The 27,221-nt window shown below is 37.0% G+C and overlaps 1 protein-coding gene across 1 annotated transcript in view; it reads right to left on the bottom strand.

Moving 5' to 3' along the window:
* Nucleotides 1-2,444: 2,444 nt before the first annotated feature.
* igsf11 (immunoglobulin superfamily member 11) overlaps nt 2,445-27,221 on the bottom strand; it is an 88,008-nt gene continuing 63,231 nt past the window's right edge. Inside the window, exons 2-7 of the mRNA XM_066699126.1 lie at nt 18,461-18,624; nt 12,391-12,598; nt 11,670-11,825; nt 9,879-10,001; nt 9,028-9,175; nt 2,445-6,581 (exon numbers count right to left, since the gene is read on the bottom strand). Coding sequence (XP_066555223.1) covers nt 6,125-6,581; nt 9,028-9,175; nt 9,879-10,001; nt 11,670-11,825; nt 12,391-12,598; nt 18,461-18,624 — 1,256 coding nt within the window. The 3' untranslated portion in view covers nt 2,445-6,124. The remainder of the gene's footprint in view (nt 6,582-9,027; nt 9,176-9,878; nt 10,002-11,669; nt 11,826-12,390; nt 12,599-18,460; nt 18,625-27,221) is intronic.

Below are 27,221 nucleotides of genomic sequence, written 5' to 3'. Positions count from 1 at the left end.
ATTTATTCCAGCCCTCGGACATATTGGATTTTACATGAAAAACCATAAAAGTCTACTTACAGCCATAGTAAAGAGCTAGCGATGGGCCAGGACTCTGGTGTGGTGTGATTTGCTTGGTATTACAGTCCTGTACTGTGGCAATAGTAATGCATATGTGTAGTATCAACTATACATTATATATATTTGTATATATATACACTCACCTAAAGGATTATTAGGAACACCTGTTCAATTTCTCATTAATGCAATTATCTAACCAACCAATCACATGGCAGTTGCTTCAATGCATTTAGGGGTGTGGTCCTGGTCAAGACAATCTCCTGAACTCCAAACTGAATGTCTGAATGGGAAAGAAAGGTGATTTAAGCAATTTTGAGCGTGGCATGGTTGTTGGTGCCAGACGGGCCGGTCTGAGTATTTCACAATCTGCTCAGTTACTGGCATTTTCACGCACAACCATTTCTAGGGTTTACAAAGAATGGTGTGAAAAGGGAAAAACATCCAGTATGCGGCAGTCCTTGAGGCAGATGGGCTACAACAGCAGAAGACCCCACCGGGTACCACTCATCTCCACTACAAATAGGAAAAAGAGGCTACAATTTGCACAAGCTCACCAAAATTGGACAGTTGAAGACTGGAAAAATGTTGCCTGGTCTGATGAGTCTCGATTTCTGTTGAGACATTCAGATGGTAGAGTCAGAATTTGGCGTAAACAGAATGAGAACATGGATCCATCATGCCTTGTTACCACTGTGCAGGCTGGTGGTGGTGGTGTAATGGTGTGGGGGATGTTTTCTTGGCACACTTTAGGCCCCTTAGTGCCAATTGGGCATCGTTTAAATGCCACGGCCTACCTGAGCATTGTTTCTGACCATGTCCATCCCTTTATGACCACCATGTACCCATCCTCTGATGGCTACTTCCAGCAGGATAATGCACCATGTCACAAAGGTCGAATCATTTCAAATTGGTTTCTTGAACATGACAATGAGTTCACTGTACTAAACTGGCCCCCAGTCACCAGATCTCAACCCAATAGAGCATCTTTGGGATGTGGTGGAACGGGAGCTTCGTGCCCTGGATGTGCATCCCACAAATCTATATAAATTTATATATTTATAAGTGATAGCATGGAGAAGAAGGTTTTGGCATTTGTAGATAGACACTAGCATCACTTTTGTATTGATGAAAAGGGGAAAAATAAATAAAGTTAAAATATTATGTTGTTTATTTAACAGTAACACCCTTCATACTAACATAAATTAATAAGACCACCCTTTACCCATATTGTCTGGACATATATATCGAAATGTATTCTTAGGGGTATTCTGCCACCTAGTGGCAAACTATTAACCTACTACTATCATGAAATACTATGGAAACCATTCTTAATGTGATTAGATTTTCCCAATTCACCCATTTTCAGTGATATTCCTTGAACACTGAAATTACAGTTGTTTAGTATGGAGAATGTCTAATGACTTTTTGTTTTAAGTTGCTTAAGATAAAGCACAAATATAACTACACAACCAATCCCAATTGGAGTGTATTAACATGTTCAATGCCAAAGAAAAAAAATCTAAAAAGCTCCATATGAGATTTATTAACAATATTTATTCATAGCAACTTTAAATGTTAATCTTCATATTTTACATAAATCCAACAGTAAGTACTGGAACTATTTTACATATTTACAAAGTTGACAGTATTGGCAAGAAAACATTATATATATATATATATATATATATATATATATATATATATATATATATATATATATATATATATATATGTCATAAAATATAATAGTTCTTTATTTAAAGCTAATCAGTCTTAATGTTACTCTGGAACATTGTGTTTCGACATGTGCAAGCTGTATGAAGAGTTAAAAAGTATTTTTGAAACGTTCTCAAAACATAATAGATACCATCATGAACACAGCCTAATTTATTTGTTCCTTCAGCAATTAATTACTGTTACAGGAAACAGTGAATATTTAATTCAACCTTCAATAAAATATAAATTAATCAATAAAATGTATGACTTTAAATGTATGTATGACTTTAATACACAAAGCAAAACCAAAAGCAAAATGCACCTGACATAATGATTCATCCTCAAGCTGTTTGCTTAAGCTCAGGGACTTTGTGAAAGACTCACACACGCATTACTGGCACCTTTTGGATCTGAAAGTAATGCAAAAAAATGAATCAAAACATAAACTATATATATATATATATATATATATATATATATATATATATATATATATATATATAAATAATGTTACAGTTCCATTCAGAGAGAAAAAAAAAGAATCAGTAACAAAAGACTCAAATCTGTTAGCATTTTGTGCAAACTGTGTGAATCTGTTATTTTGGAAGAAACCTGGGTGTCTGTAAAGAGAATAGCAGGCCTGCTTTGATTGAATAATGTAGTACCCATCATGTCATATACATTTTAATGAATTTCCTGTCTCCATCTGCAATGGTAGACACACACATATAAACACACATTATTGGGCTCTTGCAAAAAACAATGCAAATATTTACTTCAGACAAACTGATTCAACTTTAGTTACAGTCTGATTACATTTATCGTTATTAAATAGTTTCTTGTTTTTTGTTTTCTGAAAATGGTGCACTGGTTTTGCACTTAAAGCTTTTTCTGGAAGAAATTTCCACACACTTGGGACATTTCTGCTCCCTATGTAACAAAATATTGGGATAATAAAGCTGCATACAGACTTCAGAGCACTTCCAAGGACAATACCAATATCATCGTAATACTGGGGCTTTATAAGAACACTTTGTGTATTCCCTACCCTGGCTTCACTTAATATGTTGCCTGAAATCCAAATGACCACAGTAACTCTATGGTATATCTGTTTATTAATGAATGTATTTGTATTAACCCTTTCATTGTGGAATGCAGATATATCCAAACAAATGCTCATTTATCTTTCACCATGGAATTTGGAACACATCACCCAACAAACTACTTCAAGTGGCACATTCAAGAGCCCCTTCCTACATGTGCAGTAGTATACAAACACATGCCATATTACTGTGCATTGTGTCCTGAGAGATCTGTGCTGTGCATAATTCAGGGCTTTGAAGACTACCATACAAAAGTGAAATATAAGAACAAAATTAAATGTGCAGTACATATAGGAAATTCTACATAACAATGAAATACAGGATGCCATTATGATGTGAAGGATACTTAAGGATGTTTATTACTGATTGTTATTGTTAAATATATATTTTAAGGTAATATAATATAAAGGAATTGTGTAATTCACTGATGTATATTATATTATATATATATAAAGAATAACTATATATTTGTATGAGATATTATTCTATGAAAGTATAATTAATTCTGCAATTCACATTGTTCTTAAATTGTCCAGAGTTTTTGGAAGGTTATAATTTGACAATTCAAAATAATTTCTAAGTAAAATCCTTTACAGAATTGCCAGTTTAACAACATTTTATGAATTACTTTGTTTAATTTACATTACTTTTATATTACTATACATTCTGTATAAGCACTATTGTGTTACTTTATATTTCAATAATCTTCTCTATAGAAAATATTTGATATTCTGTAATAATGATGAACTCATATACTTAGTTATGCCTTTATTTACACTGCTCATTGGAGACAATGTTTCATCTTATTTTCACAATTATTTTATTTATACATTTATTTCACTATGAAATATGGTTTTCAGGTGTGGAAAGTATACCTAGTGTCCATATAAAAATATTAGTGCAAGAGGAGGAATTCATAATTTCCTTTGTTGGTGAAGAATTGACCCTCCTGGGGAACCGACCTGTATATTGATTACACAGTGAAAGGGTTAAAAAGCGCTCAAGTTAAGACTTTACATGTGGCTGTCATCATCATCTTGCTAACAGTTTGCTCCTTAAAACAGGGATATTTCATTCAATGCAAGCACAGGAGATATATATATATATATATATTATCACTGAAAAAAACTAAATCAGGAACAACTTACTCTGGCATTTGGCTTGTTCACATCGGAAAGAGAGGTGTTGTCATACCATAGCTGTATCCAAAGTACCTCCTTACAAAGTCCACACACTAAGGAATATCACACATAAAGGGCTGGAGCACGTGCTAATTAAGGCCAAGGTAATGCGAATAGGATTTGTTAAGCAACGCACACTGGTTTGCATCCATATTCCTAATAACGTTATAAAATGACTGCAATATACAGTGTATCCTGCCTGGTCAGCTCGGACTTGCCCCGCACCACTCGGCCTCCTTTGAGAAACCGCAGACAATGGTATGACAACAGCACGATGAAACAGAACATTCTACTTCAGTGAGTAACCCTCTATGGCACACACCAGAATTCAAATTCAAAATATGTCATATTCAAAACATGGAAAGAAAAAAGCTCCCGGATTTGCTACTAACTCATTTGTTCATTCAATCATAATAACCAATTAGAAAACAAACAAACAAGAGCAGTCCCCCTTCCTTTCTGCAGGTAATCTGACTGTGCTGACGTGTTTGTGTTTAAATGTATTCATTTAAAATGCTGTGCATGCTGCACCACAGAGGGTTACATTCACGGTAAGACCCCCACCCCCCCTCTAACCTGCAACTGGCAATGGCAGCTTTGGGTTGTGTTTCAAGTCCCCTATTTACACATTTACAACAGCAAGAACATTTCCCAGAAACTGCTACATGTTTCTGATATTAGAAATAAAAAAATAAAAATAACCTCTTAAATTAAGACACAATAGATCATCGCCACTGGGCAAATAAATGATGTCCCTATCTCCTTCCCCCCCATTTCTGGCTTTACCTGGATCTGTTATTTACAGTACAAAATAGTCATAGTGAATATCTTCTTTTTTCTTTTTCTTTTTTAAACAGGATGATATTCCTCCTTTACATACAATCATTTAAAAATGTTGTGCATGGCAAGATTGAGTAAAACAAACATTTGGAAAACAGATTAAGAACCTAAATGTGTGTGTAAGTGTGAGTGTGTGCTTGCTTGCATGTTTGTAGATCTGAGAGTTTTGCTTCTGAGCTTGGACATCTGTGGGGCATTGTCCCATTACTGTAACATACATAGTGTTTAAATATTGTACTACACATGTTGTATAATCACTTTCCTCTGATTTGATTTGGATATTTTAATGCATGAGTAATTATAGTATTTTTTTTTGATAACTGCTGTTCATCATTTGTTAATTAATCAATGTCATTAGATTAGTATCCTTCGGATTTTAGTTATATAAAAGGGTACAGTACAAAGAGTGGGAAACCCATTTGTCCAGTGGTGACATTTTCCATTCTGAAAACCCATATAACATGAGAAGTTCAGTCAGTTTAGAATGATTCCTGAATCTCTCTTTCAATTAGGAATTTGTTCCATTTAATCAAAATGCAAGAGTGACTTTCAAATAGTACTCTAACACTTACTCTGGGAACTTGTATTTGAACACCAAAACATGCAGATTATGCCTTTATTTACAATAAATATTAGAGCATACCTCTATGTTAGTCTTTACTTAAGGTAATTCCCATCTTGTGTATTCATTTTGTTAATTTAAGACTTATACAATGTGTTGTAAAACTCTCTCTCTCTCTCTCTCTCTCACACACACACACACACACACACACACACACAAACACATACACACACACATAGTATATGTATCTTATATATAATGTATGTGTGTGGTATTCATGTTACCACAATGACACATGTAATGTAATTACCATGTAATTACAATCAGCATATGTATTTATTACAAGTGTAATTATGTTTTAGTAACAAACTTTCAAAAACATTCTCATTTTGTGTTGATGGTGGCATCTGCACGACGACCCTCAGCACAGTGCTGTTAATGGCACAGCATCGCAGCCATCCTCTTCTCCGCAGAATTAAATACACTAAAAGCTTTCATCGCTTTGTAAAAAAGCAGTAAAAGTTAATTAAATAAAATGTAAAAAGAAAAGAAATAAAAGAAAAAGAAAACATCCAGGTGCTACTTTAAAAAAGTATTCGGAAAGTTGGCATTAGATGAACTCTATTTGTAAAAATCCAGTTGTGCAGATAGAGGTGTCAGGTCTATACTAGAGAGCCAGCTCTGTTCTGCGCCGGTACCATGACGGGCACGGCGCCCATGCGCTCCAGCGTGGCCTGGCTCACAGCATAGGAGTGCGTGTGCTGCCCGTGTGGTGCCGGCGGCTTCAGGCTGAGAGAGCCGTTGCTGCGCACGATGGCCTGCGGGGAGGGGGCAGAGTTTGTGGTGACCACCAGGGTCTTAGGAGGGGGGAGAGTATGGCTGCCATTGGCGAAAGCCGGGCGGGGCTGAGTGGCTGCACCCGGGTGGTGGGCAGAGAAAGTCTGCCGAGTGTCCCCATTGTAGCGCGTGTAGGAGTTGGTGTCGTAGTTGGGCTTGGGGTTGTGCCAGTAGCGGCTGTTGTAGGTGTTGGTGGAGGTCAGTGTGTCGTTCTCTGAGGACGAGGCATCTGCGTGGAACGCCTTCACCGAGGAGGATCTCTTTGGCGGCAAGTCGTCCTCCCTGGAAGACAGAGAAACAGGTATGTGTCCAGACTATACCAAAGCAAGTCATGGCCTGCAGTTCAGCCTTCTTTTCTATGCTTTTTTATGTAAATCAAACCTGTGGTCATTTCATTTGAACTGGATGTTTTCATTTTTTCCAATCTGAAACTTTTTACTGCTTGGCAACAGGAATCTTATTTGACAGAAATATCACATATACCATAATGTACAAGAATCATAATTTTTTCCCTATCAAAAAGTCTGGTATTATTATTGCAAACATAAATATCATTTTCAATGAGACTTTCTAAATGTATGATATTTTGCAAATTAATTATATTGGATACATTCTGTATCCAAGTTGATGTCATTGTTCAGGATATGCAAGCTGTATATATGCTTCTGATTTGGAAAAGGAAATACCAGATATATTTTATGAGAAGTGGAAAGCCTGTGTATTTTTGTCACCCAAAAATCACCTTCATTTCTTGTCTCCTGCTGTGATTCATTTTTCGTTTGAATTCAGAGTGCCAATTAAAAAGGCCAATCAAGTTGCCTGCATAAGCAGGCCAACTAAACTGAACCAGAACTGCACGGCTGTTATCACTTTTGCAATATCTCATTATAAAAGCCTTTTTTTTTATTGAATTATGAATGTGAGTTGGTATTGTTATTATTTTTCCTTAGATGCTTTAGAGAGCTGATAATTTTTCCTCAGACAGCGTTATAATGGTTTGGGTGACAGATTTGACATCGCTAACTGTGTTTTTTTTATTAGATGCCTGGATTTACTGTCATTTCCACACAAAACTAATTGCCAGCAACTTTGCACTTTCACATTATTTTCCAGTGGTGTTAATTTCTCCATTTTAATTGGTGCTTGATACTTGACACTTATTTGACGATACAATGCAAGCTTAATATCTTCGCACAAATCCCTATACATCAACCAACTCCTGTCTACATCCCTTGGGACCTGGCAGTCAGCAGTTCTAATTACATACAGAAGCATCATGCTGCAGAAAACCTTCAAAGAATCGGCGAAAGCAAAACAGGACCATTCACCATTTTCTGTTTCGATAGATTTTTTAAATGTTACACAATCACTTTTGTGTGGTCTAAGGATCATTGTCTCTTGTCTTTCTTTTGTACCATTTTTCTCCCAACTTCATCTGTGTTCTTCAGTGGTCCCTGTGAAAATGTTGAAAATGAACTTAAAGCTTTGAATACAAGTTCCTTTTAGAATTTAAAGTCTAACAAATGTTCAGCATGATCAGCTATGTGCTGAACTGAATCTGAGAAATTGGGGTGGCACATATTTTACCAATTGAATAGTATATACACATGTATGTACACTCCATGTATCTCAGAGAAAATCATTAGTTATCACATGTATTTATTAATTTCAGTACATCTTCATATATTATGATCTCTCTTTCAATTAAAAAAAAACATTTCCCATTTAAACATGCTAATTGTTAAGAAAGCACATGTTCCTTACAATTAAAAAAAGACAAAACATTGATTTTATTTGGTCACAAGATTACAAATGTAAAAAGATACAGAAAACCGAGGCAGGTGGGTTTTTTTTTCTCTTGGTGTTAAATGTATGTGCAGGGAAGACGTTCAGCCTAATTGTAAGCATGAAATGTGACACTATAAGCTTTGTGTAAGTCTACACCCTACTGGCAAGTCAGGAATTAATGTTTCCTTTAAGCGCATATTTCTGTGGGAATTACATTTCATTTAGGATTCAGCGAAGTATAATTGATTGTATTTCCTTTGTATTTCTTTTTTTTTTGTTAATGCTTAGTCAATGAAAAATACACTTTTATATCTCTGGGCACTTAATTTCCATTTCTAATGCTCCAACTTAAAATGGTTTTACTGTTCATAAATATTAATCTGTTCACATACAGTATTTTTCTAAAGATGGCAAAAAGTCATCTTTTTCCAGGGGGTATAGCTCCAGATCTTTGCTCCGGCTCAGGTTATAAAAAGGGTTTAAAAAACGAACAGGGAATTGGTAACAATGTCAGATGGCATGCAAACTAAACCACGAGATTACACAGTCTGTTCTTTATATAGCCAAAGGAATTGCATTTTCATTGTCTTTTTATCCGCCTCAGTGTAATGGATCAAGCAGTAAATGGAAAGAATAAAACAGAAATCCACTGAAACTATGATTAGTTTTATTTTGCACAAATGCTCTCCTGCACCCCCCGACTCAGGTACCACACCAGGAGGCGGGGGGGCGTCCTCCTGTTATGCAGCTCTGCTCATTAGTGACGGCAGGTGTAGTTTACCTGCCTGAGCTGACAGGTGTCTGGGCAGATTTAGTGCAGCATGACAGCTCGAGGTGGGGGCCATCCATTCTGTCCTGTCACAATACTATTTTATTTCATTTTAAATCACAGGTTGACTAATTGATTGGATGATTGAAAGGCGGACAGCGATGGGCCAACCTGATTTCATTGGGAATTTCGTCCTCTTCATATTTGCTCTTGTTTTTCCAGTAGAAAAGCATGACCACGACCAGCAGCACACAGATGATGACGGCCAGGACGCCCGTGGCGATGGTGCCGGCGATCAGGCCCACGCTCTGAGGCTGGGCTGCAGGGGGGCGAGAGAGGAGACACATCACTGGACTGTGACATGTGCTTCACCTCTTATTGGAGGGGGAGCTTGTTTGCTGGCTTTACACACCTTTAAAAACTATACAGGATTTGGTTACATAAATCAGGACTGAAATACCACTTAGCAAGCAACCTACCCTAGTGCCCCTTTCAGATAAATCTTGCTGTTACTGTCTTGGCAGCATATGCATCCCTTTTCTGTGTCATGTTTAAAAACAGTATGGTCAACTAACAATATAAATAGGCAAAGATTTAAGAGGATTTTACTTTTGCACTGGAGCATGTGTTTTCTGTGTAAAGCCATGTGTGTCATTTTTACAAACATGTACACCAGGTAGCAGATGGCGGAATGTAAATACATCCAAAGTCCAGACCTGGGAGGGATTAGAAAGTACATTGAGCATCCCCTTGTGGTAACCTATCCTTAGCATATCAAATGTCTGACAAAGTGAGCACATTTCTGTGTGACGATTCATTTTGGTACAAAAACAGTTAACCCAGGAATATGTGTTTGGTTTTTTAACAGTACAAATGAGTGTCCAATCTATTATTTTTATTGTGGCACTTACAACAACCACAAAAATCAACTGAAGCATCATTTGATAATTTCTTGGGAAGAGCTGGGTAAATCTGAGCTCACAGCACTGAAAAATATAAACACAACAGAGACGCACACTTACGTGCTACAACCTGCAGGTTAAGGAGACAGGTGCTCTTGCCAATGGCATTGGAAGACGTGCACTGGTACAGGCCCGAGTTCGCCGTACTGATGTTCCGTAATGTAACCGTACCCTGCATCTGATCTGTAGACAAAGGAAGCCAGGCTGGGTGAAAACCTTCTAGTGTTAGGAGGGAGAAACAGCAAATAACAATGCAAAGGTATTCAGACACTTCCTATGGTGTCTCAATTTGTAACATTACAAAACGATGCATACACATTTGTTTTACTTAATATATATATTTTTTAAACTTGAATGCTCAGACTGAAGACTGAAGTAAACAGTAAATGTAAATAAGTTACAGTAAATGTCCGCAAAAACATTTTTTTGTTTGTATGTTTTTGTTGTTGATTGCATAAGTATTCAGACCCATCAAACCCAATATCTGGTGGAATCACCTTTGGCAGCAATTACAGCTGTAAGTCTTTTTGGGTACATCTCTAGAAACTTTGCACACCAGCTTAGTGGAATTTGTGCCCATTTTCTTGCCAGATATGCTCAAGCTCAAGGTTGCTTGGGGATCACTTATTGACAGCAGTTTTCAGGTCTTTCCATAAATTCTCAATAGGGTTCAAGTCAAGACTTTGACTGGGCCACTCAAGGACATTCACTTTCTTATTGTTAAGTCACTCCAGTGTAGCTCTGCCTTTGTGCTGTGAATCATTGTCCTGCTGAAAATTTAATTTTCACCCCAGTTTTAATTCTTTAGCACACTGAAGCAGGTTGTCCTCTAGTATTTGCCTGTACATTGCTCCATTGCAAGCTTTAAAGTCTCAACATATGAAACTGTGAGTGGGTCTGAATACTTTTTCTGAATATATTGTGGATTTCAATTTTTTTATTATAATGTTATGATGAGATTTATTATCTTTAATCTGTCTAGTAAAACTGCAACAAGAATCATATCCAGCACCTAGCTGTGAAACAATTTAGTTTCTGGGTTTGTTTTTTTATGAACTGTCATTTAGTGCATTCATGTTTCAGCACAATTTATTGCAGAAACATTCTCTGACATGAGATCCACATGCACTTCTCTGCCACATCTAAACTGTAGAAATGTAAGTTCACACATCGTGAGATAAATTAAAAATGTCAAGAAGAGCTCTTTTCTGTCTGCTGTCTATTACAGATTATGCTAAAACAGCACAATTTCAATGTCAGAGGAATCAGCGGGTTACCTCAACCGACTTATTTTTTATTTGAATTGCTCACAGTTAGATACAGTACATATCTATTAACCATGGCTTCATGCTATGGTAAGACTGAAGTGAAGTTTAACCCTTTAAACATATATGTTATAAACAACAAGAGGCTTATACTGCTTCCTTTTAAGAAAAGGTTACACGTGGGCCTGATTGCTTTTTGCCTACAACCATCAAGCATTTACAGCATCAAGGTGAAAAATCAAATTCAAGCAACAACAATCTTTTTTATTTCTGCACCTGATAAAATAATTCTCACCACTGAAGTACAGAGATCGTCAGAGAGTGTAGCCTTGCATTAAGAGGAGCAGTATAGACAAGGAGTAGCACTTTCACAGCTGGACAAGTGAAAAGGAAAAGAGGAAGCCACCAGAGGGGCACGTTAGTGACAGACACACATCCACGGTACTGTACGGTACGTGTCCTAGAATAGCCACTGGGGGGGCAAGTGGGAGGGCCACGTCCACAGGGGCTCACACCACTTCAACTCCACTTCATTTACCAGCAAATGTAGGGCAAAATGGCACTCCTGCTGACTGGAATTTTATACCTTGCATGGCGGTGGAGGGCAGCTTGGGGACAGACTCGAGTTTCTCCCAGCCGTAGGTAGGCGTGGGGATGCCCTCCTCAGAGCTGCACATCAGCATGATGTCACTCCCAACATCCAGACTGCCCTGGATCCTGCAGGAGGGGATGGAGGGGGGCACTGTAGGGGAGGGGCAGACAGGCACACAGCTCAGGGTTTTGTTTTGTTTTCCTTGTTGTTGTTGTCTTTGTGTTCTTTAACTATAAGTGAGTTTTTCATTGACATGTTTTTTGCAGACCCTAAAAAGGCAGATAAAGGCAGCACTGATCAACATTTTTCGGCTGTCATTCAAAAAGTGATTCAGTTATTTACAAGATATGTCACATGTTATACATTAGTCTAGCTTTAGTCTTGGCCCAAAAGCTTCATAATCATGGGTTCGACCATAAAGTTACTGTTACTGTGGGTCTCCTTGTATTTTGTAATCAGTAATGTGAATTTCCCCACCTCAATAGAAACACTGAAAATACAGACAAGGCGGAACCATTCTTTTGAAAGGTTACAGTGCAGTATCGAAACTAATGTTTAAATAAAACTCTTTGCTACAGTTTGTTTCTTCTTTGCAATTTACTTTTTTCAAGAAAAAAATAGATTTTGTATTAATACCAGCTGTACCTTAACTATTAATAAAAATGAATCAACCAGTAATGCCTATAGAATGCAGAAGGTTCATCCTGATGCTTACCTAGCACTGTGAGCCCGATCACCCCGATGTTTCTGCCGCCCCTGTCGGGCAGGTTGTTCACCAGGCACTGGTATGTTCCGGTGTCAGACAGCTGAGTGTTGTTGATGAAGATCGAGGCACTTGTGCTGGGCATGGTGATGACGAAGCCCACTCGCCCATTGAACTGAGCGGCTAAACTGAACACCTGCCCGCCCTGGTACAGGATCACCTGCAGACAAGCAGACACACACACACTTTCATTGCGTGGCTGTTTCAGACTGAGTGCAAACACAGAAGGTATGTGACGAAGCCAGACAGTAAATAAGAGATGGCTAACAGACAAACTTACACTTTAAAATGCTAATTAAGAAAATGGGGGAAGAAGAAGGAATGCAGTATGTGTGTGTGTGTGGAAAAAGTACGGTTTACTTTTTTTTAGGTTAAGAAACCTTCCAATCACAATTTTAAATATGTGAGGCGGCAGTATTGTGCACTTTTGTTTTTTCTATTATTCATCAGTATAAAGGTTTATCAAACAGAAATATTGTTAACAGGGTGTGTATTAAACATTCGTAAAAGATTAATTAATTTAACTAAAGTGCCACCAACTAATCCAGCTAGTAGACACTGAGTTAACACATTTGTTTCTCCTTGAAATTCTGGTTTGATAATTAATGTCTTCTGAAATATGACCTTTGAAATACCACCCCCCAAAAAAACACGTAATGCTCAAAGGTACAGTTAATTGAATGGGTTCTCTTGAGGATGTACAATACATGGTGACACAATATTTTTATATTTATATAGATTAAAGCCAGAAAAAGACTGAGCTCTCAGAGAAATGAAAAGGGACAGCTATGTGAAGTGCATTAGGAGATTAGGAACACCTTTACCAATGAAAGCAAGAACAAAGACCTTGTTGCGCTAAAAGCAGCTTTTGTGAAATTAAGTGTTATTCTCATTGACAGAGTTGAAAAAATGTGTTTGTTCTGGTTTTGTTTTATATTTCCCAGAGTATTGCATCAGGCTACAACCGCAAACAGAGGTAGATATCACATGGTAGACATTTTATATATATATATACTCTAAAGAATTATCTACCTGTCCTTCATAATAATAAAACATGAAAACAAAAAACACAGGTCAAGTAAAACAAATAATACATTGAATAATTATAATACTACTCTTAGTAAGTACAAATATGGGATAATGTCATATGGCTTGCAGTCTATTTCTCAGTGTACTGAGGATTGTATACCAGAAGAGGGCAACAGAAGATCACAGTATAAACCCAGATAAACTATTAAGACTGAGATGTTAGTCCTGCTTTTTAAAATTGAGTTATTCTATCAAATAATCACACAATATACCAATCATGCCTTTCCTTGGAGACGGATTTCTAAACTATGCCAGTTTCCAACCATATTTTTTCTTTGGTTTAAATTATATGAAACAGAAAGACATTAGCTGTATAAGCATTTAATTATAGGAATATATAATTTGATAAATGCTGTTATAGTTTGATGGCGAAATAAGTTAATGGAATAAACTAATCCTCACCAGTTCTCAGAAAAGAAAACGCCCATAATTCAATTAATTTTACACTTTCAATCCAGTACATAATCAAAATTTGAAGGAATTAACTATGAGGATATTTTACTAAGATTATTTCACATATTAGAGTCCCCCCCCCCCCCCCCCCCCAAAGATTCCAGTGGCATGAATCAAAACTGCATCTTTCTGTGATCCAGAAAAAAATAATCTAAACGGCTGTCTAAGGATGGGAATCCCTATCCCCTATAGCTTCCCTCTCTACCTTGTCGAAAGAAGTGATATAAAAATGTTGCATTATACGGGTGGAAATAAAAATAACAGAACAAGGAATGTGGAACTGTCGTATTTATTTTGCGGCTGAGGAAATTCTTCTTTCGAACATTACTTTGGTTACTGGTTACTGGTTTAAATGCCCTGAACTCTTATTAAATGTATTATATTTGCATTATGAAAACCATCAAACCATATGTACAGTATGCAAACTTAGCTTTCCCCCATGGAGTCTACATAAGAAGGGAACAAAGAAAGATGCTTCTTAATAGAAAACAAAGCCCTTTCTCACATGGCACATCAAAACCACTAATGGAATACAAATCTGTTTCAGTTGTAATGCATGTCATTTTGTTTTCTTCTTAGTTTATCATCCCCACACAAAAGCAATATAGAATGGTTGTTCCCTATGTTACTCTTTCTTTTTGCCATTTCCATCACCGCTGTTCAGAGGAGAACCAGCTTGCACTATTAAATGTGTGCACTCTGGATTTTGTGCTCTGGAAGCAGATTAATTAACAGGAAATCAAATCACAGTTGTAATATACGCCACTGTGTGGATTTGTGCTCATTCCAGCAGTCATTGTTATATTTACCAGCCTTCGAAAATCTGTAAAACTGTAAAAATAAAACCCTGTCCACGTGGAGAGAAATAATCCAATTTTCATTTAATTCGCTGCTGTTTTCAGTGTGATAATATCTCTTAAAAGGAAAAACATTCTATTTACAGAACATCATGATGATTTCCCAATGGGTTCCCAGACCTCCTGGCAGGATGAAATGACCTCTATCTGTAATCTCTGTGTTCTGAATAGGGAAAACTGTTCATATTTCTAGGTGTAATAGGTCTTTAGTGTAATTCTTTGTTTATTGTACCATATCAAAGGAAAATGTGTCTGTCAGTCAGCATGGCTACAGATGGCGGAGGTCCCTAACAACAGGTGATCCTCAGAGATAGAGACAGCTGCTATAGCTCCTCAATACCTCCCAAAGAGGTCCAGGAAAACCAAGCAGGGAAGGTAAACAAACACTGGTCACTCAAGTTAAAAGTATTCTGCACTGCTGTGTTAAATGTCATAATATTGCTTAGAAATAATAATCTTTCTTTTCAAAATTTACACCCGGACAACTTTTGTTTATTATTTCTTTAACAGACTAAAGGCTGAAGTGTACGAAAAAAAGCACAGTCAAATGATTTCAAATGAGAACATAAAGGACTAAGAAAGCATTCAACTGAGTAACCTCAATATGTTTCAAGCTGAAGAAGCGTTGTTTTTATTGAGAGCAACAGAGATTTAAATGGTGTACATTGTGAAAAACCATGCGTTGAGTCAGGATCACATTAATTAGTTTGACATGAGGCACAATTAGACTGCTGCTTAAACTTCTGAACATATAATGCATGACGTGCATTAGCCTTACTCAAGGGCCTGCAGGACTTTCATATGTGAAACACCAGCTGAAAGACAGTCAAGTCAGGCCCTGCGTGTAAAGTGTGAGTTAACCTTTCCAAACAATCAGAACGTGCAGTAAATATTCACTTTAGTTATTCACATGCAATGAAGGATGAGGTTTAGAGGCAGAACACAAAAATCTCAAATCCATCACGATTCCAGTCTGTAAAATAATTTGCATTCCTCCTCCTGCCAAACGTTGCTTTCACTGACCCCTGCTCTGGTCTAGCGGCTGACCGAGACTCAATACGGAGGGTTAGTTACTGTCATTTTTACCATGCCTGGCAATGCATGCCTCCATCCTCTCCAGCAAGAGATATGGGATTAAGCTACAATCTCTGCTCCCCGTGGCATTGGTTTCAATCCAGCTAGGAATTACCTTACATCGCACTACACACACACATCCAGAGAAGATGCCAGGGGTTCACACTGTGTGATGGTGACAGCCCATTATCCAAGGTTTTTATTTCCTTCCCTGTCATCATCATGCAAGAAACAAATTAGAAAAATAAATAACTTGTCGTCTTAATATCCCCCAGACAAAATCCAGAGTCTTGCAATTCTATACTTCTACTACTACTACCACTACCAAAAATAATAATATAAATGATAATAATAATAATAAGCTGGATGTTTACAACTGGTCTATAAAATGTAAAAATATTCATGAACAAATCATACAACAATGACCCTCAGATAGGATCTTTATAGATTCTACTTTAAAAACTCAGTGATGGCTTCTTAATGCTTTAAATCTGGCATATCCATATACTCTTATAAGAGTGGAAAGTTAATCATGTTAACTTGATCTTTTCATTTTGTTCTTACAATATTATATGATACCAATAAAAACGGAGCACAAACCCACAATCTGTTTCCAAAAATGTTACACAGTCAAAGCTAGGGAAGGAATGAAGACGAAAAACATATTGCTTTTGTAAACCTCGCTCGTGATGAAACCAACCCTCAAATTACATGATTTTTTGGACACAATCGAAATCAATATAGAATGAATATGGTTGAAATAAGTGCCACAATGTTTGGCAACATCAGCTAAGGTGGTAAAAGTTGTTAATGGGATAGATCTTTTTCAATAGCAAGGCCTTCTCTCAGCATACTGCACACTACTTTACTGATCTTTCATGATTTAACTTGATATTGGATTGTACTGGTCAGCTTCCTTTACAAATGTAAGACTGTGTGTGCACGTGTGTGTTTGTCTGGCCTGCAATATTTTTCACACAATAATGTGGAAAACCCTCACAGCCTTCCAGAGTCCAGAAGCGTTATTGCACAGAGACCGGATAGTAGATGAATATGATGGAATAATCTTATCTTACAAGAAGCATCCAGACGCAGTTTCCTAACCACATCCATCTACGTCAAAATCTGGTGGGAACGACCAATAGTTCCTCTGTACTCATTTACATTTCCAGTTATTTTTTTATTTGGTTTTTTTTTCTTCCTCTCCCAGCAGCTGTGGAAATGCTTTTGACGGATGCAGGTTAATTAGTGCAGAAGATTGTTTCATTATGGGGATCAGGTTAACAGTTTATGAGGCAGGTGAGTGGGAGGGTTATATGAAGCCGTAGTAAAAGAACAACAGCAGTGAGAGTCAGTTCGATGTTCTGAAAGGTATGTGATGACGGGACTCTGAGGTTGTACCATTTATTGCTGCTTTCTTTTGTCTCATTTAGTGTATGAATGTAAAAAAAACCTTCAGTGAATATGTCACCCCTCAGATATTAGTCCTATATTATTACATACGATGATTAAGAATGTATTACGTCTATGATTGCAAATGGAACATATAACAGGTATATTAACAGTTTGGGTAGTTCAGAATGTGCATCAATGTTACATTTCTTCAGTACAAAATTCTGTTTTCCTGCCCAAAATGTACATATGATAAGTAATACATCAGCTGACTGATTTCAGATTCAGTGCTTTTGTGCACTTCTTAACTGCAGTTTCAGATGATTTATAGATGTTCATATGTGCGCCTCAACCGGAGTGTTTCAGACTTGCTCACAGCACAATCAGATTTACATTAAAAAGTCTTTGACCTCCAGTCTAGTGACTTCAGGTGATTGATATGTCTGATACACAGCCTTTAATAAAAATGTTTTTTATTGATTTGAATGAGATCTGCACTTCTGTTTGCGTAATTAGAGTTAGGCCACGTGAGTTGGTCCAGCTTCAAAGTAAAACAGAAATAAATAAATATTTATCCCAGTTCTGAGTTAGAAGCTCAGCATGAATCTAATATTTTCCATACTGCTGAATACACAATGCATTACTGAAGGAGGAGAAAGTTCAGTGTAAGAAATAGCAATCGTTGTTGCAATTCAGAAGGCACAAAATCAGTGTCAACAATCTAATGTCTGGTCCTGCAAGAAGTGTAAAGATTTCCAGTAGTTCAACTCATGTTTTAGAACTTAAAAGCCTTGATTGCATTATACATCAGGTTTATCCACCTTGTTGCAAAATATCACCGATGGAGATCTGTCTGCACCCTTTAAGAGTGAAACCTTCATTTTCCATTCATAATGTTGACACAGCTGGTAGACGAATTTATCATGTTGAAAGATTTACATGCGATGAGGGAAATCAATAATTACAGTTTTGTTTATACGAGGGCCATTCTGTCAGAGATTTACAATAACATTAGTCAGAGTATAACCTAACAGTCCACAGACATAAAAGTATACAGATATATACAAAAGAGTAAATTAACCAACAGGTGGATTGTAACAATAGACTATTGAATATCATCCTGACTGACAAAGCTAGAAACTGAGGTGGAGTGGTACCTGCTCGGGTTGATTAGCATTAGACAGCGGCGTGACCATCCAGATGATGTTGAGGTTGTTTAGTGCTGCGCTAGTAGTGAAGGTACAGGGCAAGATGGCTGTCTGTCCCCTGGCCACCTGCACACTGCTCTGACTCACTGTAACCTCCAGCGACTTCACACAACCTGCAGTAAACAAGGGAGGAAACCAGGACTTATTTTATTGTTCAGCAGGAGCAGAAAGGAAAGCCAAAACGGAAATGAGGATCAAGTTCAGGTCACTAACGGTCCTGTACAAGCTTAAAACAAGTGTAATTGGTAATCCAGGAGTAAATTCAGTAGTAAAGGCCAAGCACAGGGAGTGAACAGGTGTTTTTCTCCCACTCAAGGGAGGATGAGCAAATACAAGCTCGTTTGCAGAAGCTAAACCCACAAGGTTCATTTCAAAATGCAAATATGTGATGTTCTACTATTCTCTTAGAATCACTGTAATTTGGCAAAGTCTGTGTAATTTCCCCTCACATAAAGTCTCTTCACATATTCTCAATTGAGCAGTATTATTTTTTTCCATTTCCCTTTTTCTTAACATTTCAGTATAAAATAATGTTCTGCTTATGGGTTTATCTACAGTTTCTAGGGCGTATGAAATCATCTGCAGTTCTTTCGTATTCTCTAAAGTGCTCTTTCCTTGGCATGATCTGCCAATGTTGGAGGATTATTCATTCTGTATGATTATACAGTACTTTCATGTCCCAGACACATTCCAAATGGGCTGATGCATGATGCGTTACATTTGTGCCAAATGTAGGGTAGAATTTGAACAGAGAACACTGAAATCATTCTGTTTACAACAGGATTTTGTTCCATGTTTGCCACAGATAAACAAGTCTCTCTCACCATTTTTACATTTCAGTTCATGAGTACCTTAACCTTTCATTCAAAGGGAAAAAAGTGATTTATTGAATATCAAATATCAATAAGATATACATGATTCCTGTCAGTAACTGTGCCAGAAGAATTATCAAATCAGCAATAGAAATCTGTGCAAAAAATAATTTGTCAAATTTAAAGCCACAGATTAAATGCTTACTTCCCTTGTTTGTATTTTAGGTGTTCTTTCTTCTTGTTAAATACATACAAAATTGTGAATAAAATGTAAGGTAATTAACTTGCTTTCAGAGATTTTAAATGTGATGCAATGTACATGCACACATTATATGGCGTGCATGTAAAGCACATGCATATATGAGAGATTACAAGATGGATTACAGACCTGAAACAGTAATCAATCATAGTATGTGTAGGTAATTTCAATGTGAAATGAAAAACAGCAATAACTCTGCAGAGTAGAAAAACTAAAAAACTGAAACAGAATAAAACATTTGACTGTTCAAATTGTAAATATACTGTCCACTATTAAAGTAAACCAACAGTAGTTGGGATTTCAAGAGCGTAAACCCATCACTTGTATAATATTACCCTATGATGAGCTCAAATATATCTTACATTATCCTACACACAGAGCCACTTCTTTAATCCATGTATATTACATATAAAAGCCTGACTTATTTGTTGGTGCCCTTTCATATCCCTAAGGATGGTTTACTGCTTGGTTTGCCAACTCTGGTGGGATGTGGTCTGTGAGGTTTTATCATGTGATATAATGGATTTAAGGACAGACCCTCTAGCAATCTGCTTTTGAACTGAATCATTTTATGATGCCTGCTATGTGTGAAACTACAAACAAGCTGGTAACAGTGTAACCCTAAATCACCATTTGATAGTCATGAAGATTACTCCTCCTTATGCTTCTTCTCCTGGGTTGCTCCAACAACGTCCTGAAACTTAAGCAATAATTCCCGGAGACACCAGGACAACTGTTCGAGGGCTGGCAATCCTCCCACCATGCCACACGAGCACCTGCACAATGTTCTACCTAGATGTGTACCACACAGTTAAGATGTTACCTTACACTGACGCAATTCCAAGTTAAATGTGAGGTCTAATCCAAACCCTAATCCAAACAGTTTTCATTATTTTCTCTGTGTTGTCCAATCCAAATATATCCTCAGTATTTACAGAGAAAAAATAAAGATTAAGGAACATTAACTACTTCTTATGAGAAGGACCATGTTAAGAAGCTAGTTTGTTAACAGGCCCACTGTGAGTTCCAGGCGCATACTGACCTGCAGGAGGTGGACATCAGCCTCATCCACCTAAACCCCAACCTCTTAACGCTTAACAGTTTTCCAACCTTTTTAAGGCCAATTCACATGAAATTATGTGTGGTTTATTAGCCACTTCTGCCTGACCCCCCTGTTTTAAACCAACGGTCTCAGTGAGAAACTTGACCATATCCTGATATACAGTTTCCTAATTCTGGTAGGATTTTTAAAATAAATAAAATGTAATATAAAAATGTTCTCATGTGAATTTACAAAATGCCATGGTATACCCGAAATTAAAACAACAACAACATACAGTAGAGTCCTGATTATCTGACCTAAATGGGACCAATAAGTGGTCAGATTACCGAAAATGTTGGATAATACGGAAACGGGGGCGAAACAAATTGCAAAGTACATGGAAGTGCAGTATAAGTATGGAATCAGTCTTCTTAATAATTATTCTACAGTACAACTAACATAATAGAGTACAGAACTATTACTTGAAGAAATACATTTCAATCAACTAAACTGAACAATGGATTTTAAATTGATTAAATGCAACACATTTAGTACACAGTATAGCATAACGAACCACTTTTCTAACTTCTTTCCTCTCCCAGTCACCAACTGTTACTCGCCTCACACCGAATTTGGATGCATTTTTTTTACATGGACTCGCTTTTGTCTAGTCTCTTTAAAGCTTCAGCTTTTGTTCAATTGAAAGAATGACTTTCTTTCTCTTTTCACTTGCCATGTTCCTCAAACTATACAATTATATTAAAGGGCAAAATGCAATTGGAAAAATAAAACACCATCACAGAATTGTATGTACAGTACAAACACAAATCACTAGCACAGACGAACATACAAAGCTACGTCCGCGGTGGTGTGTGATGCACTGACAGAAAAAGGAACAGTGGGAGTGGGATGCGTGAGTTTGCATACACACAGAACAACACTGTAAATAGCACGTCATATGACTATGTTGGATAAAGCGCATTGACGGATAACCGAAGGTCAGATAAGGGGGACTCTACTGTATTACGAAATACAGAATATATATATATATATATATATATATATATACAGCTCTGGAAAAAATTAAGAGACCACTGCAAAATTAACAGTTTCTCTGGTTTTACTATTTATAGGTATGTGTTTGGGTAAAATGAAAGTTTTTGTTTTATTCTATTAACTACTGACAACATTTCTCCTAAATTCCAATTAAAAATATGAATGGAATGGAATGGCTGCCATACATGTTGTGAAGCTGATTTAAGAAAAAATTGCAGTGGTCTCTTAATTTTTTCCAGAGCTATATATATATATATATATATATATATATATATCAGTTGGTCAATATAGGGTGATTGTGATGGTGATATCATCAGCAGCAGCAGCCTATATTGATCCCCTGCAGGATGAAGGCCTCATCGAGATGTTTCCTCTTGCTTCTATCTGTAGCTTCCCTTTTCCATGTCATGCCTGCAATGCTTATATGGAATGGAAAGGTTTCATTAGGGCAAGCTTACCTACTCATGTAATACAATTTTGTACAATTTGTACAATTGTGTAAACTTTCTCTGTTTCATACTGCACCACCATAGAATAAAAAATCTGAATAGTATTTACTTTTTTAAACAATATTTTGAGTATTGAGAGGTTATAGTGAAAAGTCTTTATTTTCTGTACTATTTAAGTGTTATGCTAATTCATTCCCATCTCTGTATGAGATTTGGATGTTTAAGAAAATGTAACAATAAAAACATGAATAATTCTAATTTAGATAATCTGGCAAAGATAAATTCTAATTTGTGGCTCAGGTGAAGGTCAGGTGTGTCACTATTTGAGAATTAATAGATAAATAAGTAAAGTACATTTCTAGGATTTTGACCCAGAATTTTCTAAATCTCAATCCCAAGATTCTTCTGGAATGATAACCACATATCCACAAATAACAGTAGAGATGAGGCAGAGTGCACTAAAGATGGTGCTGTGTACTATTAAAAGGCTCAGGTCACTCAGAGATGTCATCATGAGTACTGGTACCTCAGAAACCAAGGCAACCATGGACATTGGAAGACAATCTTTTCTAACACAACATAACACAGGTAAAAGATGATGGATGAAATGCCTTCCTCTCAACAGGAAGCCTTTCGTTATACAGATTTCCAATGCACTATCCAAACAGAGAGATACAAATTAATTAAAACAAGGCAAACAAATACTGCATATCAGTGACAAATTTGAAGATATGCCATTACAAATTAAGATTAAGATTTTACTTTACATACAACATAGGTAAAAACTGACCCACATGGAAAAACACTTTCAACTTTTATCTCTGCTATACGGTATTTATAATCTAGGACAATAAATCAGCAAACTAATTATCCATTCAACTGCATACCATCATCCAAAGAGAAATAATACAAACTATCACAAACAAAGTCATTTTAAACTAAGCTGTGCTAAAGCTCCTGGCCAGAGGACAAAATGCCTCAAGAGTTAAAATTACTTAATGGATATATCAACAATATATTATTATATTATTATATACAATCAAGGCCCTTATCATAACTTTGTGAGCTGCACAATCCCTGTAATTAAGTTATACAGACTATGTGTGTATTAAGTAATTGCCTGCCACATTTAATGAAAACATTAACAAAGAGTATAGGTAGGAGTATCCCTGTAACCAGATGCCTCTTCATTGCTGACAAATTGCACGGTGTTCTCTAACTACCCTACTGAAATATACTTCCTACACATGAGCTCAGTGCAGCAGAAGAATGTCAAGAAGCAAAACTGACTGCTAATGGGATGGTAAAAAAAACAGACTCACACACACACACACACACAACAGATATCGATTTTAAATAAAGTTTAAACTGCCAGACAATGATATCTCATAAGAAAATGCATTTGGTTTTAAAATGTAAAACGCAACGCACACAAAAGAGAACTAATCTCAGAGTGGAATCAGCTTTAATTAATCATTGCAAATGCAGTTAAGACGGGTGGAGAATATGGCCAGGGAATTAAAAAAAGATACAAATAAATAAAACAACTATTTACATTGGGAATATACTTTTGTTGCATGAGCCGGGATAGGATATGTCCTCTTAAGAGTGTTTTGCTGAAATCCTTTTCACATTTAAACATTAAATGAAAAACTATCGCATGGTTAGTTTGCATTTACGTCTGAACTGTTATAATGTGTGATAAAAAATCTTCCTGTGTGGCACATTTCAGTTTGCTATATTATGGAGTATTTCCCATTTGAAGCCAAACAGGCAGATGTGCATTTAAAGGATGGTTTCTTTAAATCCCCTAAATGGAGTAGATCTATGTGATCAACTATTTTTTAATCTCATAAGAAAGAAGTTGTCATTGAGATTAAAAAAAAAAAAAACATTAAATTCAAAAACATTTCTGCCATTGCCCTTTATTTGACTGTCCACCTCTGAGATATCAGATGCACTTCCTCAAATCTCAGCCAAACTGTAATTTATGAGGTTTTCTGGGAGAATATGCAGAGGATTCCGATTTGTGGAAAAGCAGTTATTTAAGGGCAGGAGATGATATAAGATGAAACAAGGAAAGGGGGATAATCTTCCCTGAAACTTAAATAAAGAAATACTTGAAAAACACCTCAAGGCAATTTCCAGCTCACACAATTCAGATGCTTTCCCCCATAGCAGCTGTATTGTGTGCAAAAAACTGGATTAAGTACAATGTCAGTCAGCCTAAATCGTTATAACTTTGTAACTCTGACAAATTGTAAGTATCATCTACAAAAGACAGGAATATCCTTTATTTTTTTTGCAACAAGGCAGACAACATTATCACTAAATCTCTTCAAGATGCTGCAAATGTCGTTATCAAACTGAAGTTTAAATATTGCACAAATATGTAGGTATAGTTCCATTTGTGGATGTATACTGGTATGTTTTAGCCAGTTTCTACCATGCTTTCCCAGGTACTGCACTGGTTGCACTGTGCCATGTTAATTCTTGAGGTTCAGTGGGATTTCCACTGGTGTGTAAGACAGCAGACTTCCATCAAGGTGCGATGGTTGTTCTGACCTCAGGGCTCCTGTTTAATTATGCAAATAAATGTCTGTGTCGCCTGGATGGGGGAATTTCCTAAAATATAAGGCTGTTAGTGGATTATCTTCCACTGGCTGTCTTGTGGTCCTCAGAGAAACATCTAACCACAGTGCAATAATGTGATCAGCTGCTGCATTGCTCCGTGTCTCTTTGAGCGCTCTAACGAGTTCCCTTCTTCCTGTGTTTTTGTCCATTACTATTTCATAGCCACACATCCACTCACAGCCACCCTAAAGGATGCCTTGAAGTATGCATGATGCTACCACAGGTTTCAGAGGGCTCGATAGCCATTTGGTTAGAGGCAGGTTTTTAGCATTCTCAAGGAAGGCTAATTGAAAAAGCCTCCCTAGGCAATGCTTGAATTTCCTGCAGGCAACTTAGTTAAAAGGGAGCTTCCTTTTCATCAGTAAACTAAGTGTCAAGATTTATGTTTATTAATGCAAGGGACAAAGAATCACAGCCTGCTTGATGAGGATCGTTCCATATTTCCCAGCTCCTATTATATTACCCATCATGCTTCTACTGCCTGTGTGGGAGTGCTGAGCTTTCTTCTCTACCAGGCAATTTTCATCTGTGCTGTAAACTTCTGATCATCAGGCAACTCTACACTGTGGACCCCCCACAGCTCATTATTGTGTACATTATCTGTGAACTGTGTGACCCAAGCTTGAAATCGCTGTCACTCACTTCAGCTTTGATTTTAATCTGTGTCCCTGGAGTAGTCGTAATCAGCTGATAATATAGTACACTAAAAGGAGATTATAACTAATACAGTATCAATCTATCTGTCTAACAGAATGAGTGGCCGTAATTACATGCATTGTATGGTTACAGTTAGAGACGCTGATGAACATAAACTGAGCAAGAAAAACAAACAAAAAATATTTTATACGCTGATGACAGGTGTGTAAAATAGTAAATTAGTTATGTGTTTCTCTGTTTAATTTTAACCACACCATCTGCAAAGTGAAATGGCTGCCAACTCCTGGGTTTAATTTGGGGGAGAGGCTACAGTACACCATAGCTGGACAGTCCTCAAACTGATATCCTTAAAGTTCTATCAACGGCGTATCAAAGCACGATGTTCTGTAAATGCACTACAACAGTGGTCTGTCTGGATTCAGTATAATCATGTCAAATCACTTGCCAATTGCAAAATAAAAAACTAATCCCTGATTGCAGTTTTTAGGTTTTTGTCAGACGCTTCTTCATAATTTGCAATGGGTGGGTGAGCGGAAGTTTTGATGTTATCCGGGTTAACTTGTGATTATAGCATTGACGTGTGCTGAGAGTCTTTGGAGAGAGTTCAATATTAAGCTGTTTTTAGCTGAACTTACAGTGGTTTTACTGTTTCTTCTTTGCCTAAGTAGAAGTGATGGAAACATGTGGGTGAATGTAAAATGAAAAAAATATTCAAAATGTGTGTTTAGCTTTCATATATCCTATTTAAATGTGTCAGTTATTCCAAACTGTATTATTTAGAGAAAGAGAGAGAGAGAGAGAGAGAGAGAGAGAGAGAGAGAGAGAGAGAGAAGCAATATACAGCTCACGACAGGAACACTTCCCATTTTTCCAAGATCTTAATTAAATAAGAAGGGTATTATTCATGACTTTGTTTCATGGTGCCTGAATGCTTTATGATGATATGTATTTAACAGAGGATGCTTTTCATCTACATCTAATGCATGTAAATCAACACAATTCCCAGGAGGCATCTGGCGTTTCTTTCCTTTGTGAAACTCAGGTGGTCATGGGATGCCATCTGCACTCTGGCAATCCATGAAAAATATGATTTAAAGTATTGCTTTTGCAAGCAGTTGTGGCAAGCCCAGCCACAGATTCCCTTTGTGTCAACTGTTTATAATATGAATGTGGGTATTCATTTCCAGCAACATTTCCCCTGAAGATAACGCATGGGAGTATTATACAGGAGAAAACAATTTAACATTGAAGATGAGTGAATTAGTAAATACTGCTTTTATTCCCCAAGTTTTAGGCTGTCTTTTCTCAAAGTTGATAACTAAAGAAAATATGGAAATTAAATAAAAAACTGAAGTGTGCAGAGGTGTCCAGAAGCTGCCGGGACAGAATGACAAGAACTAATTAATATTTTACAGATAAACAAGAGAGCTATCCTGCGTGACCTCCTTTACTAAGCTAAACGAAATGCTCGCTCGCATCTGGTGGGCTTTTCATTGGCCGAGGAAGTCAGCAGGTCATGCAATGATGTCAACCGGCTGCATGATCAGTTCACATGACTCTGACATTAATCCAGTGTGTTCCCCACAAGCATCGGCGTTACTCCACATGTCACAGGAGGAGCTGCACAAGCAAAGCCACTTATTTTCCATGAAACAAAATAAAATGCTAACTTTTGGCAAATGACCCACTGAAGCCTGACATTTTTGTAATTAAAGTAAAGTTAGTCAAGACTGCAGAACTGTTATGTGGGTAGTCTCTGAAATGAAATGGCATTGGCTAAGGCACTGTACATATCACCTAA

This window comes from Amia ocellicauda, chromosome 3 (genome assembly GCF_036373705.1).
Source record: "Amia ocellicauda isolate fAmiCal2 chromosome 3, fAmiCal2.hap1, whole genome shotgun sequence".
NCBI classification, from domain to species: domain Eukaryota; kingdom Metazoa; phylum Chordata; class Actinopteri; order Amiiformes; family Amiidae; genus Amia; species Amia ocellicauda.
The sequence above is the reverse complement of the archived record's forward strand: the minus strand, read 5'-3'. Positions and strand labels throughout refer to the sequence as shown.